General features: G+C 36.6%; 1 protein-coding gene across 1 annotated transcript; it reads right to left on the bottom strand.

Annotated features, from left to right (window-relative positions):
* Positions 1-4,458: 4,458 nt before the first annotated feature.
* On the bottom strand, positions 4,459-8,795 carry LOC103507658 (bromodomain-containing protein DDB_G0280777-like). Its single transcript, XM_008472157.2, has 2 exons — positions 7,841-8,795; positions 4,459-5,265 (listed from the first exon to the last, which is right to left on the bottom strand). Exons 1-2 carry the CDS (start codon positions 8,519-8,521, stop codon positions 4,459-4,461), a joined length of 1,488 nt encoding a protein of 495 aa, XP_008470379.1. The 5' UTR covers positions 8,522-8,795.
* Positions 8,796-14,096: the final 5,301 nt, after the last annotated feature.

Here is a 14,096-nt window from a genome sequence, read left to right on the forward strand (position 1 = left end):
GGGATTTTTTTTTTTCACATTTTCTCACACAAATGAGCTCTAATCTTGAAATTTTTCGCGACGACCTATGAACTCAAAGCGAGAAAGTTTTAGGTAACACTTCAGTCGATCATTTAAGACCGGTTTTAGCGTCACCTATGTTAAGCTACGCCGAGAAAGGCCAATAAATGGATGGGTGACTTAAACATTATATTGGGAATAAAGGGAGAACGGGCTCTAGTCTTGATTTTAAATCATTACATGAAAGTAAAATCAAAAAATCAAATCAATAATGATCATAAACTGGATATTAAACAAATTAGGTAGGTACAAAGGTATTCTTTAACCATGATCGAATAAACTACGGGCTAAAAAATTCCCGGAGGGACGGACCCAGCTTGTTTTTTCTCAAAATATCTTAATAACAAAATACCTACTCAAAATGAAGCACTGTCACTTTTGACTATGTATTACGAAAAATTACCGTTTTTCCCCTATAATTATTAAATTCGGCTTTACACACCAACGTCCAACACCAAATAAGAAAATGTACCTAACATGGAAAAGAGAAAAAAAAGAAAGTTTAAAAGCACAAACGTACAGACAGACCATTTGGATAAAAACCACTTTTTCGGAATCAGGGGACCCTAAAATGAATTTTTCCACCCATTTCCCGATTTTGAAAATTTGGACCGATTGCAATACTTTCTAATTACTTTGAAGAGAAATACCTAGTCAATAAAAATGTATTGACGTGACGAACTGCCCAAAGTTTGGCTTGCCAAAACGACACAGCACACTAAAGAACTATAAAAAAGTAAAAATCCCAGAAAAGGCACTCTCACTCACCTTTTGCAGCGGCATAATCGACCATTAACGACGGCACAACACACAGATAAAGTCCTAATTTTCTTCCGAACTAGTCACAACTCAAAATTACCACAACTCAGAATCACAACTCTCTTCTTCGGGTCAATCAATCTGGACTAAAGCTGGACTGAGTTTGACTATCAGCAAGAAGTGTAACCTTAGCTGAAATGATTCTACTGAACTTCAGCACTTCACACGTTCGTTATCAGGGGAGGAGGCAGGGTGAGAGTTTTACCAAGTTGGTATTGTTTGAATTTGTTTTACATTGTTTGATAAAAAAAAAATGGTTTGACTTGAGGGAAAATAATGGAAACTTTGAGGTGTAGTAGATGAACCAAATATTATAGGGACTGGTCTTTGCGTCAGGGCAGTGAAAATAAAAGATCTTTTTTGCCAGCCTAGTTAGCTTAGTTGGTAGGATAAAATCCGCCCGGGCGGATTTTATCCTACCAACTAAGCTGATGGGATAATGTTCGTTCTCGGAACGGCTGGCTTTTTCCTATCCTGTCTTCCTTCTCTCTTCGATTTCGGGACGATAAGACCATAGCAGTTACAGTTCCCTCTGTCAAACCTCTTAAAAAAAAAAAAAAATCTACGAGCAAGGTACTGTATGAGCTAGGTATCTATTGCAGTAACTTTCAATTTAGTTAATATTCTATTAGAGGAATTCGAAAGAAGACTTAGGGCTGTGAAAAGTAATAATAATTCTACTCACACGAAGGATACTGTTGAAAAGGAAACGAAAAAGAATACAAGGGAAGCTCCGAACATTCTCCAGACCTCCGCAATAACAAAAGGTCAAAAACAAATAACGAGAATCATTTGTGGAGTAAATAAAAAAAAAGAGGAGAAGGAGACGTGAAAAACGAAGAAAATTGGATAAGGAAATAATAATCATAAAAATCCCCGAGCAACAACAAACGAGGATGACGAAGAAGGAAGAGAAGGAAAGGGAAATAAAAAGGAAGCAAAGAAGAGGTACTAATGAGAGACCAGAGGACGATGGAGATTAAGAAAAAGGAAATGGAGGTGTGGAAGAAAATAAAGAAACTGAAGAAAGAAGCAGAGAAGAAGAGAAAATAATAAGGAAGAAATTGAGGGAATTTACACAAGGAGGGCATAAACCTATTTAGGCCGTTTGAGGACTTTTAGGTAAAACGACTTTTTGAACTAAAACCCCTTTTTTACGAAATGTTGTTAATAATCAGTCCCAAAAATAATCATGTTAACATCATTATTCACCAAGATAAATGAAGATTTTTGAAATTCTCCATTTCTCCCCATACTTTTCAATTGAAATCAAAAACTTTCAATCTGTTTTTCTCAAACCTCCTCTTCTTTGTGCTCTTTTTCAATGAAACCCCTTCAGTTAGAAAAGAGCCTCATGTTCATGGAATCCACGTAAATGTTAAAAGCATGAGAAGCTACGGCCAGTCAAACACAATAAAGGAAGGCAGAAAAAAAGAGAAGGCCCTTCGAGGCATTCTCACTTTTTTTTATTAAATGTTTTTATTTTCAAAAGATAAATGAAATGAAGGAAGAAAATTAAAGGTGGACAGGGAAAGTGGAGAAAGTAAGGCAGAGGGACATGGAGGGATATAAGTTACAATAAAAGCAAGCTTTTTTTTATGTTCTCTTGCTTCAACAAAATGTTGACACATGAAAGAGATGCAGTTAGCCTCTGACAGGGTCAAACGAAAGTTCAAGTGCTCTGAAAGGATTTATTATACCGATTTGTAAATTACGAGCACATCAATGCTATTAGATTATTACCTAACATTCTCTTTTTTACAAATTGAAATTTTCCAAACAGTATTACAAATAATTAATTACTTGTCAGCTCTACACTGACTCAGGGGGGGAAATAAATAACATTTGTACAAAAAAAGCTATTTCAAGCAAAACCATTGTCCTCTTTTTTAAAAAAAAGACTTTTTTTTTCTGTCGTTGAATTTGTCATTTAAAAAAACAAAATGAACTCCCCTCTTTCCCTAAACAGTCAATTTACACTGGCAGGCAAATGAAAATCAATTTATATCATCTGCTGAATGCTGAATGGGGAAATTTAACGAAGCTTTTAATATTTTTTTTCTTTTTTACACTAAGTCAGCAATAAACCAGTCTGCTCACCCATGTGACACATTGAAAGAATGGAGAGAGAGAGAGAGAGAGAGGAGGAGGAGGAGGAGGAGGAGAAGCAGAGGGAGGCAGAGTGAGAAATAACTTGTTGGTGGATGTGCCATTTTTACCATTAGTCTGAAACTTGACTAACATGATTTGTAAACAAAACAAGCTGGGTCCGTCCCTCCGGGAATTTTTTAGCCCGTAGTTTATTCGATCGTGATTAAAGAAAAACCATGTAATAAAGAAAATCGCGATATTGAGTTCAATGTAGTTTACAATTACACTTACCCACTTGAGGGGGCGAGGTACATTGAGGAGCGAGATTACGTCAGAATTCAAGAGGTTAACACGGGTTCAGAAATTTCGCCATTTCAAATATTCGCCGCTTAATGGCGCTCCCGTAAAATTTTGAAATTAAAATTTCGCCACTCCACAGTCAAGTTCCTAACCCAACAAGTATAATAGATTTTTTTGCTTCAGAGTAATTGTATCCAATGTAATGTAAATAGATACTTTACCTGTTGCACCCTAGGACTGGGACCCGATGCTTGTAATAATACCTACGACGCTAATAACTACTCAAAAAGTTGACCGTTTGTGAATTCACTTCACTGAATAACTAGGTACTTCACATTTTCTCTCAGGTTTTGTCACATTACCTCCTTTGTATGTACCAATAGATCAGTTGCGCTTTCTTGTGTGATGTTTCAAAGTCATAGAGCAGGAAAAATGAGGACCAACGGAATTTTTCTTTTTCTTCTAACGGGAGCAGAAAGAAAGAGAGGAAAAGGGGAGAGGAAAAGGAAGACATGAGCGAGAAAGGGAGAAAAGAGGGAGGGAGAGAGAGAGAGCCAGAGCCAGATTAAGAGCCAGTGAGCCATCAACCAGTGCCATTAAAAGTAACGGTTTTTGAGGATGACTTTCCCTTCCATAATATCATACTCTTCCCTTCCCTTTGAGATGGGAAGGGGGGGTCAAGGGAGGGTAGAGGGGATTGTTAGTGGAGATGTTCTGTTAACTGTTTCGACAATTAAGTCGTTTTTTGCTTTAGAATAATTGTATCCAATGTAATGTAAATAGATACTTTACCTGTTGCATACTAGGACTGGGACCCGATGCTAGTAATGATACCTACGGTTTGCTACTCAAAAAGTTGACCGTTTGTAAATTCACATCACTGAATTTCACATTTTCTCTCAGTTTTTGTCACATTACCTTCTTTGTATTTACCACAAGGTAATAATGACCTTCTATAAATTTAATATTTACCTACATCATTAAAGTCGTTTTCTGCTAGACCCATTAGACTTTAAAGTAGAGTACTTAGTTAAAAGGTGAAACAAAAGGCGAGATCGGACATAGATGTTTCATGCATTAAGTATTGTAGGTCTTACGGGTTGGTAGTAGGTATGAGTATGAGTACATGTCTTAAGAAAAAAAAAAAAAAAAAAAAAAAAAAAAAAAAAAAAAAAAAAAAAAAAAATTTCAACTGAACATGAAGTATGGGTTCATCTTGAGTGTGGCATTGCTATTATTATTCTGTTCGTTAGTATTTATGTATGGAGCAATGTTTTTTGTCTGCTTGTTTGGAGAGCTTTGGAAATACTTTAATGACTCCGGAAGTGAAGGACTTTTGTAACGGAAAGCGTAGGGTTGGAAGTTATTCTTAGCGCTATCATCGAAGGGCAAGATGCCTGAGTTCTGGGCGGACGCTAACTCTGTTTGCAGGTAAATCATCTGTGCACGTAAAGCATTCAGACGTTGCCTCTCAGAGAATAACACTTGATCATGCATTGCAAGTTGAGATTCTTCAGCATGCGCTTTCAGAGCTTTGGATTCTAAGTTTCTGCCCGCAGCATCTTGTGCTGCCTCTATGTGTTGCATGCCCTTGATGTTTTTGATCTTAACATCTTGCATGAGTCGCACAGCTTCATCTAATTCTTTCTCTGCTTCGGCCACAGATTGTTGTAGACGTCCCACTTCGTTAACCTCCATTTGAAATTTCGATTCCACTTGCATCAACAGCTGTTTCAAGTTCTCAATTTGACGTTGTTTTTCGAACAGTCTCGCCATCATTGGATGTTCTTTCACCGTCATTTCATTTTCGTTATTTAGACGGACTTCTTGTCCGATCGCAGCATTGGGCCCTTGCGCAGACTGGTAGCTCACTTGCATTGGCACACATTCTGGCTGGCCGTTCTCTGGATTCAATAAAGGTACCATTTGTTGAACGCCGTTACTGTCTTGAACTGGGAATTTATTTTGAAATTGATTTTCTTGGCGCATATTGTGCTAAGGGGAAAAGAAAAGAACACATACTCTCATTTCCTGATAAAACATATAGGGGGGAAAAGTTTTTTTATTTGCAAAAACTATGTAGGAACTTTTTTCATGTTGATACCATCGATACCTATTTTGCAGATCGAAAGTTTTCCGAGACAGAATTTTCGTCTTGCGAAGTGAAGAATCAGGGTATGAGGCTATGAGGGGTTACTTTTTCGAAACAGGATCCTCGTTTTAGAGAGAAAAGGAATGTCCTATCTCTCTCTCTCTCGCTCTCAAGGGTAAAAAAACCTAGAATTAATTGTATGTTGCATTTTTTTCCATCTCAAGATCCCTTGTTACCCAAAGAGGACAACAAAAACCTTTCAACCTGAAGGAAAAAGAGGTCAGCTCATTTTAGATGTCTTTTCCCCAGCTGACTGACTGTAGAGTGTAGCTGTAGACAGTAAAAACTAGTGCACCATGAAAGATGCAAATTTTAATTCTGTCCTTGTCGGTCCTTCAGTACTTTTCTCGTATTCTCCTCCTCCTCCTCCTCCTTTTCCTCCTCTTCTTTTTATTCTTCCCCTCCTCCACCTCCTTTTCCTTCTCTTCTCTAGGAAAATCGCGGGGTCAATGGAGAATTTCACGTCCTTCGAATATCCTCTCCCAAAAGAGAGCTTACCCCCGAGTGTCTTCTAGAGTAATCTAGAGAATTAAATCTACTCTTGAGAGAGAGAGAGAGAGAGAGAGAGAGAGAGAGAGAGAGGGAGAGAGAGAGAGAGGGAAAGTGTTAAGCTTCTCTACAAGACGCAAGAAATATTACTCGACGTCTAAGCTCCCCTTTTGTTCGTAGCTGAAGATACACTATAACACATTTTAATCAGAACTATTGTGGATGAATTTGACATTTACAGCGGAAGAAAGAAGAGCAATGAGAACAGATTTGTAATGAAGAGAGAACTAGTTTACTATGTATCAGGGAGTATTTCCGATACAAATTCCTTACTCTGTAGAGTACGACAGGGAAATACGTGCTCTGTCTGAACTGTGCAATAATGTTAAATCAACGATACCTCATAATCCTATTATCATGCAAGTGAGACATAATAAAATATAAGACATGATATCATGTCAAACTATATGAAATCTCAAGTTACGTTTTCAAAGAATCTTGTTCAGGGGCCGCTGATTACCTATATGGGATCTTGCACAAATGAACGTACCTAAGCTGAATAATATTAAAATAACAAAAAGTCAATTGAAATTTTTTTCATACATAAGCGCAAAAAATGGTATGAAGTTACTAACTGAGACCAGCCGTCCCGAGAACGAATATTATCCGTTCCCACCGAAAACAATACAAAAGAGCACGAAAGGAACGTGGCAAATTTAAATTTCATGTAAAATTCATTTTATTTCGTCTAAAGTAAGCCATCTCAGGCTTCCCTGCTAAACATTAGTACGAAGATTAATTAAACTGCTCAAATCCGGATTGTATATCCATCTGTCGTTCTCGTCTCAGGCTTTCCTGCTAAACATTAGTACGAAGATTAATTAAACTGCTCAAATCCGGATTGTATATCCATCTGTCGTTCTCTTGTTTACTTCGTAGACCTTTTCACTTTTCCACGCCAGAAAACGGCGGGCGGTTTGTCTCATTGCTTCGGAAATGAAATAATGAGAATGAAAATAGGTAGATAGATAAGTCAATAAGGGAAAATCAAGAAATAGAATTATTGATAAATGAAGTATACGAGTATGTGTCAATTTCTCTTTCAGTGGATGTCCCATTTCTCTTTCAGTGGATGTCCCATTTCTCTTTTAGTGGATGTGCCAATTTCTCTTTTAATGGATGTGCCAATTTCTCTTTTAGTGGTTGTCCCATTTTTCTTTTAGTGGATGTGCCAATTTCTCTTTTAGTGGATGTCCCATTTCTCTTTTAGTGGATGTCCCATTTCTCTTTTAGTGGATGTGTCAATTTCTCTTTTAGTGGATGTGCCAATTTTTCTTTTAGTGGATGTGCCAATTTTTCTTTTAGTGGATTTGTCAATTCCTCTCTTAGTGGATAAGTAATTTCTCTTTTAGTGGATGGACCAATATTCCTTGGCTTCATTGTTTGTTCTCGTGGTTCTGGACTCGATACAAAAAGAGGAGTCGAACCCATAACTTCCAACATTCAATGCTGGAAGAGTTTCTGTTTTCTTCCTGAATTTTTTCTCAAAAAATATTATTATTATTATTTTTTTTTTTTATGTGAATAATCCTATTATCATGCAAGTGAGACATAATAAAATATAAGACATGATATCATGTCAAACTATATAAAATCTCAAGTTACGTTTTCAAAGAATCTTGTTCAGGGGCCGCTGATTACCTATATGGGATCTTGCACAAATGAACGTAAGCTGAATAATATTAAAATAACAAAAAGTCAATTGAAATTTTTTTCATACATAAGCGCAAAAAATGGTATGAAGTTACTAACTGAGTTTGCACAAATGAACGTAAGCTGAATAATATTAAAATAACAAAAAGTCAATTGAATTTTTTTTCATACATAAGCGCAAAAAATGGTATGAAGTTACTAACTGAGGCATCTTACCAGGTTGGTCATTTCCTTTTTCATGATTTCCGCATTTTTCTTCCTGAACAGTTCTTCCGGTGTGGCGTAATGGTTCTGGCAGTTGATTAACCTCTTGCCCTGTTCAGGAGGTGATTGCATGTTATGAACATTCGGATGTGCCATATTTCCTGGATTTCCATCTGATTCCATGTTAGGTTTGCCTCCCATTCCCATTTGTGCGACCTCCCTCTTTTGAAATTTGTTCTTCAAATTAATTGCCGGTACAGAAAGGGCTTTATGTACTGGTATTTCAGATCTTAGTTTGTTCACATGGTTACTTGTAACATCGATTAAATCCTTGTTTTCACGCACTCCATTAACTTGATTTCCTTTGTCTATTAGTAACTGATTTGTCTTGTCAGCAACATACTTTGCGTCAATATTGTCGTTCTTTACAGCATTATGATTATTGTCATTGCCAAATGTTGCGATATCATTGTTATCTCGGTTGTTATTGGGTTTCCCAGCATTGAACGCCTTCACGTGGTTACAAACAACATTCATATCTCGGCCAATGTCGGCATGAATACTTCGCTCGTCAAAATATTTGTTTCTAAAGAATTGAATCTTTCCTGTGACCACTGCGCTTACTTGTTTGACATGAGGCGGGTTCATAAGTATCAAATAGAGCAATAAAAATTTATACTTCTCCAGAATCATTTCTATTCCGATTCAGCAAATAAACATTTGCATACTTGATTTATATGCACTATCAACCGAATCCTCTGTTTGTTCTCATAAAAAAAGATAAAATGAGACTTTATTTTATTACACCTGAATTCAATAAAATCTGACACTTTGTAAATAACGTAAAATCAGTGATTTTTTAAAAACAAAGTAAAATGAACGGAAGGATTACACTTTTAAATGTCAAACTTATTGGACTCAGAGAATTAATTGTGGCTAAACAGTTTGAGCTGAAAGTTAAACCACAATTTGGAGTATTCTGCGAAAACATTACCACTATACTAAGTTACTAAGTAATAAACACAATTCTGGTTAGTTGATTCCTAAATGTTAAAACAGGAACTGTTCCTTCTATCAAACCTAAAAAAAATGTTCTTCCTGTCTGGAGTCGACCATGATAGGTTAATATCACTCTGAAACACGTTCATTTTAGTAACTTCACTTTTTTTGCTAAATGTTATTGAGGGTTTGGTTATCTGGTACACCTGTAATTGCCTTTGAATCCAAAAGTTCCACAGTGTGGACGATTTCCTGAAGTTGTTGCATTTTGTGCAGTTGAGTTGTTACATTCTCCTCCACATTGTTTACTTATTTTCCTTTGCATTACATGACTACGTCATTGTCAATACAGGTTTTTTTCAAGTTTGATTCCTAAATGTTATTGAGGGTTTGGTTATCTGGTACACCTGTAATTGCCTTTGTTGAATCCAAAAGTTCCACAGTGTGGACGATTTCCTGAAGTTGTTGCATTTTGTGCAGATGAGTTGTTACATTCTCCTTCACATTGTTTACTTATTTTCCTTTGCATTACATGACTACGTCATTGTCAATACAAGTTTATTTCAAGTTGGCTTCCAATATCTTCGTTAGCATCTTCTTGTCTATTTATCTACTATCCCGTCTTTCTCCACTCTCTTCTTTTTCCTACTTTTCTATATCCCCTTTACATCTTTTACGTGGCCAATTTAGTGCCGCAGGCCATTTGCGGCAAACAAAGTGATCTATAGCTCTTTCAGAAAGTCCTTTTTCCTCTGGCCAATTTAGTGCCGCAGGCCATTTGCGGCAAACAAAGTGATCTATAGCTCTTTCAGAAAGTCCTTTTTCCTCTAAAAGAAACGCATCAGAGGACAGCTGTTATTCCATATTTAAGGACTTCTAAAAAAAACAAAGGCCAAGTATCCAACCAAAATTATTATAACGGTAAGAATAATGTTATGATGTAGGATGTCTAACATAAACCAAACCATATTCAAGGAAACTAACCAATAACCATATTGAGGGACATCGAAGTGGGATGAGTTGACCAAGGATAACAAATAATTTGTGATACTTTGGATGTTTTGGCACATTACTAGGGAGGGCAGATAAAGCTACTTACCTACTACTCGAAGTTCAAGAAACAAACTCATAGGGGGATGTGACGACACTTGACATTCGTATACTCCTGCGTCTCTCTTGAGGACGTATTTGATTTGGAGCATCCAATTCTGTGAACAAAGAAATGATTTTTATTCTTGAATGATAGTAAATTGACGTTGGACATGACCTTAGAAAGACGTAGCTACCTAATTAATTATTAAAAGCTTCATGTATAGGTCAGTTTAAAAATTCAATTGTTCCCAGGAAGAAGAGCCTATGTTAGTTAGTAGCAAAAATAGCATAGAGCCTTATTCCTGGAAACGATTCAACCGTAGTAGAAAGTTTCTGGATGACAGTTCGTCAGTTTTGTACAAGAGGCATGTAGCTGGACTTCCCACTTAACCTCATGTAATATGGCAGTATTTCGCTACATTGAAACAATTTCAAGGCCGTCACAACCACTGCCATTATCAGGGCCTGAGAAATCGTGAAATATTCAATTGTTCGTTTCTCTAATCACATGCCTAGTGTCTAGAATGCCTCCTAGGCAAAGTAGGATGAGGCTGAACGTCATAAAAGTTACCCCGACAGCTCCAAGCGGAAGTCAAGCGGATCACGACATCCTTTCAAAGGGCATGATATGTTAATAGTTTCGTTTGGAGTAATTTGCCCTCGCGTGCCGCTTGGAAAGCTGGAAAATAACAGCTCAGACCTTTTCATCTAAATTTTCTTACTTTTCTAGATTCCCTAGTTTTATACGTCTACCAGTTGTCCTTTAGGGTGAATAGTTTGCTTGGGTTTGTCATGAATCATGATATTCATAGTTGTCATTAGTCATGGCAGTCATAGAAGCAGAAAAACATAGACTTCACTTCAAAACAGCGCAGGAGGGAATGCGAAGTGGATCTAATTTTCATGGCAAAAGTCAGGCACCTCATTATCATGATATTCTGAATGCCTGAATATTTGAAGCGCATAAAAAAATAAATAGTTCCTACCTTCCTTTTACTCATTATTTTATGTTTGGTCTGTTGAGTAGACACCTTAAGGATTGAAGAGCACTTGCCTGCTCGTGCAAATCATCGCAAGTATATAATTTCCCACAGTGGCAATATTTTCCTTTGGGTAAATTAATACCTAGCTAGGAGTGTATAAAATTATGCTCCAACTCTTTGATAGCGAACGACATAATTCGCTATAATGGTGAATGACTTGCATTTGCAACAAGGTACCTACAAGTTATGTTTTCCTTTTAATTTGCACGAGCCACGACTTTGCCGACGATTACAATTGATTTCCTTGTTGATTGTGCACAAAACACAAAGTAATGAAGGGTTGTTATTTGTTACAAGTACCAATAGTAAATCAAATAAAGTTGTTCCAAACACGAATGAAATTGTAATAATTACTCGCGGGAAATAATGAGTGGTGGTTCAAAACGGGAACACTCTAAGTAGAGCACATTGCATAATCAACTAGAAAGCAGGCACTCGTACAATTTATTTGACCTGAAATAAATCCGTTCTAACGACTTCAAAAAGCATTAATATTTTACCTATTCTGGAAAAATCTAAATCTAAATGACTGTTTACTTATTCGTAACAGACCTTTTCGGTATCAACATTCAATTTGTGGCGCACCCTGTAGATGAGCTTTTTTATATTTTGTATCGAACACTCTCTTCTTGATTCTCTTTAATCGGAAAGTTTATTGAGCAATAAAATTAACTGCTAGACTAATAATCCGACCATTAAGTCAACGATATCATGAGGGCTTAATGTTACATAAAATGGTTTGAATAAAAAATGCTCAAGTTTTTGCCTCATTTTATATTTTTTCCTCTTTTTTTACTGTTTTCCTATAGATTGAGATTTACGCTTTAGAAAGTGTAGTGCTTATGGTTTTTGGTTTATTTTATTATTTATTTTTTTCTTATGATTTTTTGTTTGTTTCTTTGTTTTATTTTCTCTCCCTCTCTCTCTCTCTCTTGTTCTCTTGCTTCTCCCAAACGGGAAGTTTTTCTTTCTTCGAGTGTTTTTAGGTACCTATTTCTCTCTTCTCTTACACTGAAATTTCTAGGTATCTAGCTAATAATAAAATACTAACATATCCTCAGGTATAAAATGTAGGTAACACAGGTAATTTGAACCTTCAATATTATTACCTATTTACCTATACATTTGCAAAGCAAAACTTGAGGGCTGGATTAATAGTTTGGTGAATAGTATCTAAAAAAGCAAAGTTAAAATCTACGAGTTGCCAGCCTAGTTAGCTTAGTTGGTAGTGCGTCTGCCTTGTAAGCGCTAGGCCGCGGGTTCGATTCCCACCCGGGGCGGATTTTATCCCTAGTCCCTAGGTCTCAATTATATAGGTAGGTATCTACACCTAGAGTACCTATAGGCACATATCTAGGAAAATATTATATGGCCTTTGCAAAAGGTACCTACCTATACATGATATTCTGGTTTTCAATGGCAATTATAGAAAACAACACCGAACACTAACGTCCGGAAAATAAAATAACATTTCATTGAGAATTCCAGATGATAAATTGGGAATTTAATATTTTTAATACCTGTGATAAGTAAGTAGATAGATATCATAAATGTGGAATTATAGTCAAATAAATAATAAATTCACACATTTATCAATATATCAATTTGACAGAAAAAAAAACATTAGTTTTGATTAATTTGGCGCTCACTGTTTATGTGTTAATGGTTCACTAAAGATGAAAAGCCCTTGACATACAAAAACTGTTCAAAACAACAAGGCCTTTAGTTTGGAACCTAATATGACACCTAATAAATAACTTACCAACATCTATACCTACATTTATCACCGAAAGAACACGAGACGGAGGACAAAAAAGGGTAATTATTCAGAAGCCACGACAATGAAAAAGAAAGCTCCTATTTGTGTTTAACCTAACCCTACACCTAATAACACTGTTCACTGCTCATCACAGCTCCTTTTTGGAGCAATTTTCCACTGACGTGACTTCTGGACAAGTACTCAGAAAAGAAAAATTCGCTGGCAGCATGAAGAGATAGGCAATGGACAGAGACTGGAATACGTCATCCAGAATCTTCCAGACCATTAGAACACGGAAGGGTTAAAGTTCTAAAAGACAAAAGGATTGCTCCAGAGGTACTCGAACTCAGGACTGTGCTATGAGGAGTCCTTTCACTTTCTGGTACTGCTTCTTGGCCTAGAAAAGTGGTTCGCAAACTACTAGTCCAAGGAATTGTGGAACGCTGATAAAGGGTCTCTTTGTAGGAGCTCAAGGGCCCAATCACTTTCATGTATTCCTCGGGTTAAGTACCAAAAAAGAACCATCCATAACTGGAATTGCCTTATGGATGGTTCTTTTCTGCTGAATGCTGTCCAGTTAAAACTTGGTAGGTACTCTCTGACCCACAGTACCTACAGATATCACCAATTGGTCACCATTGGTTCTAGGTTGTTCTGCACTAGGTACAAAATACATAAGTAGGGTAAGTGTACCAGGTATTGTCCTATGTAAAAACCGTGCTAGTTATTGTCGCCTCAGTGACTCTACCCCCATAAGTAGTCTATACAGTGTACCTTCTGCACTAATGCCAACATTTTATTGATCCAATGTTATCAAAAGAAAGGTTTAAACTAATGCTATTTGCCAGCCTAGTTAGCTTAGTTGGTAGTGCGTCTGCCTTGTAAGCGCTAGGCCGCGGGTTCGATTCCCGCCCGGGGCGGATTTTAAAAAATTAATATTTTACTTGTGTATTATTTAGATAATTTTTATTTTGTAATTACCTATTATATTATTTTATTTTCAGAAACTGCTGGCAATTAATGATGATAACCAAAGAACCAAATACTCGTAGGTATCAGAAAATATTTAAGCAGCTCAATCAGCACTTTCATAAGCACTTAATTTTCATACAAATATCCTAAGTAAAGCATACTGAATGACTCGATTTTCCCTGGAAAATACGTAAATGAATAAACGAACAAATAAATACAACTAATGTATCGCTAAATAATATTTAAACTCCTACAGTAGAATAATATAGCGTAAACACTAAACATGTTGATCATTATGAGAATTGTGACCTTCCTTTGCCCACTCGGCTTCTGTTATATGCAGCTTCTGAATCATTTAATCCAGTCTCCAATGAGCTGTGAACCGATCCAATATTTACTGTGA

The sequence above is a fragment of the Diaphorina citri genome, unplaced genomic scaffold, assembly GCF_000475195.1.
Source record: "Diaphorina citri unplaced genomic scaffold, Diaci psyllid genome assembly version 1.1 scaffold332, whole genome shotgun sequence".
Classification (NCBI taxonomy): Eukaryota; Metazoa; Arthropoda; class Insecta; order Hemiptera; family Psyllidae; genus Diaphorina; species Diaphorina citri.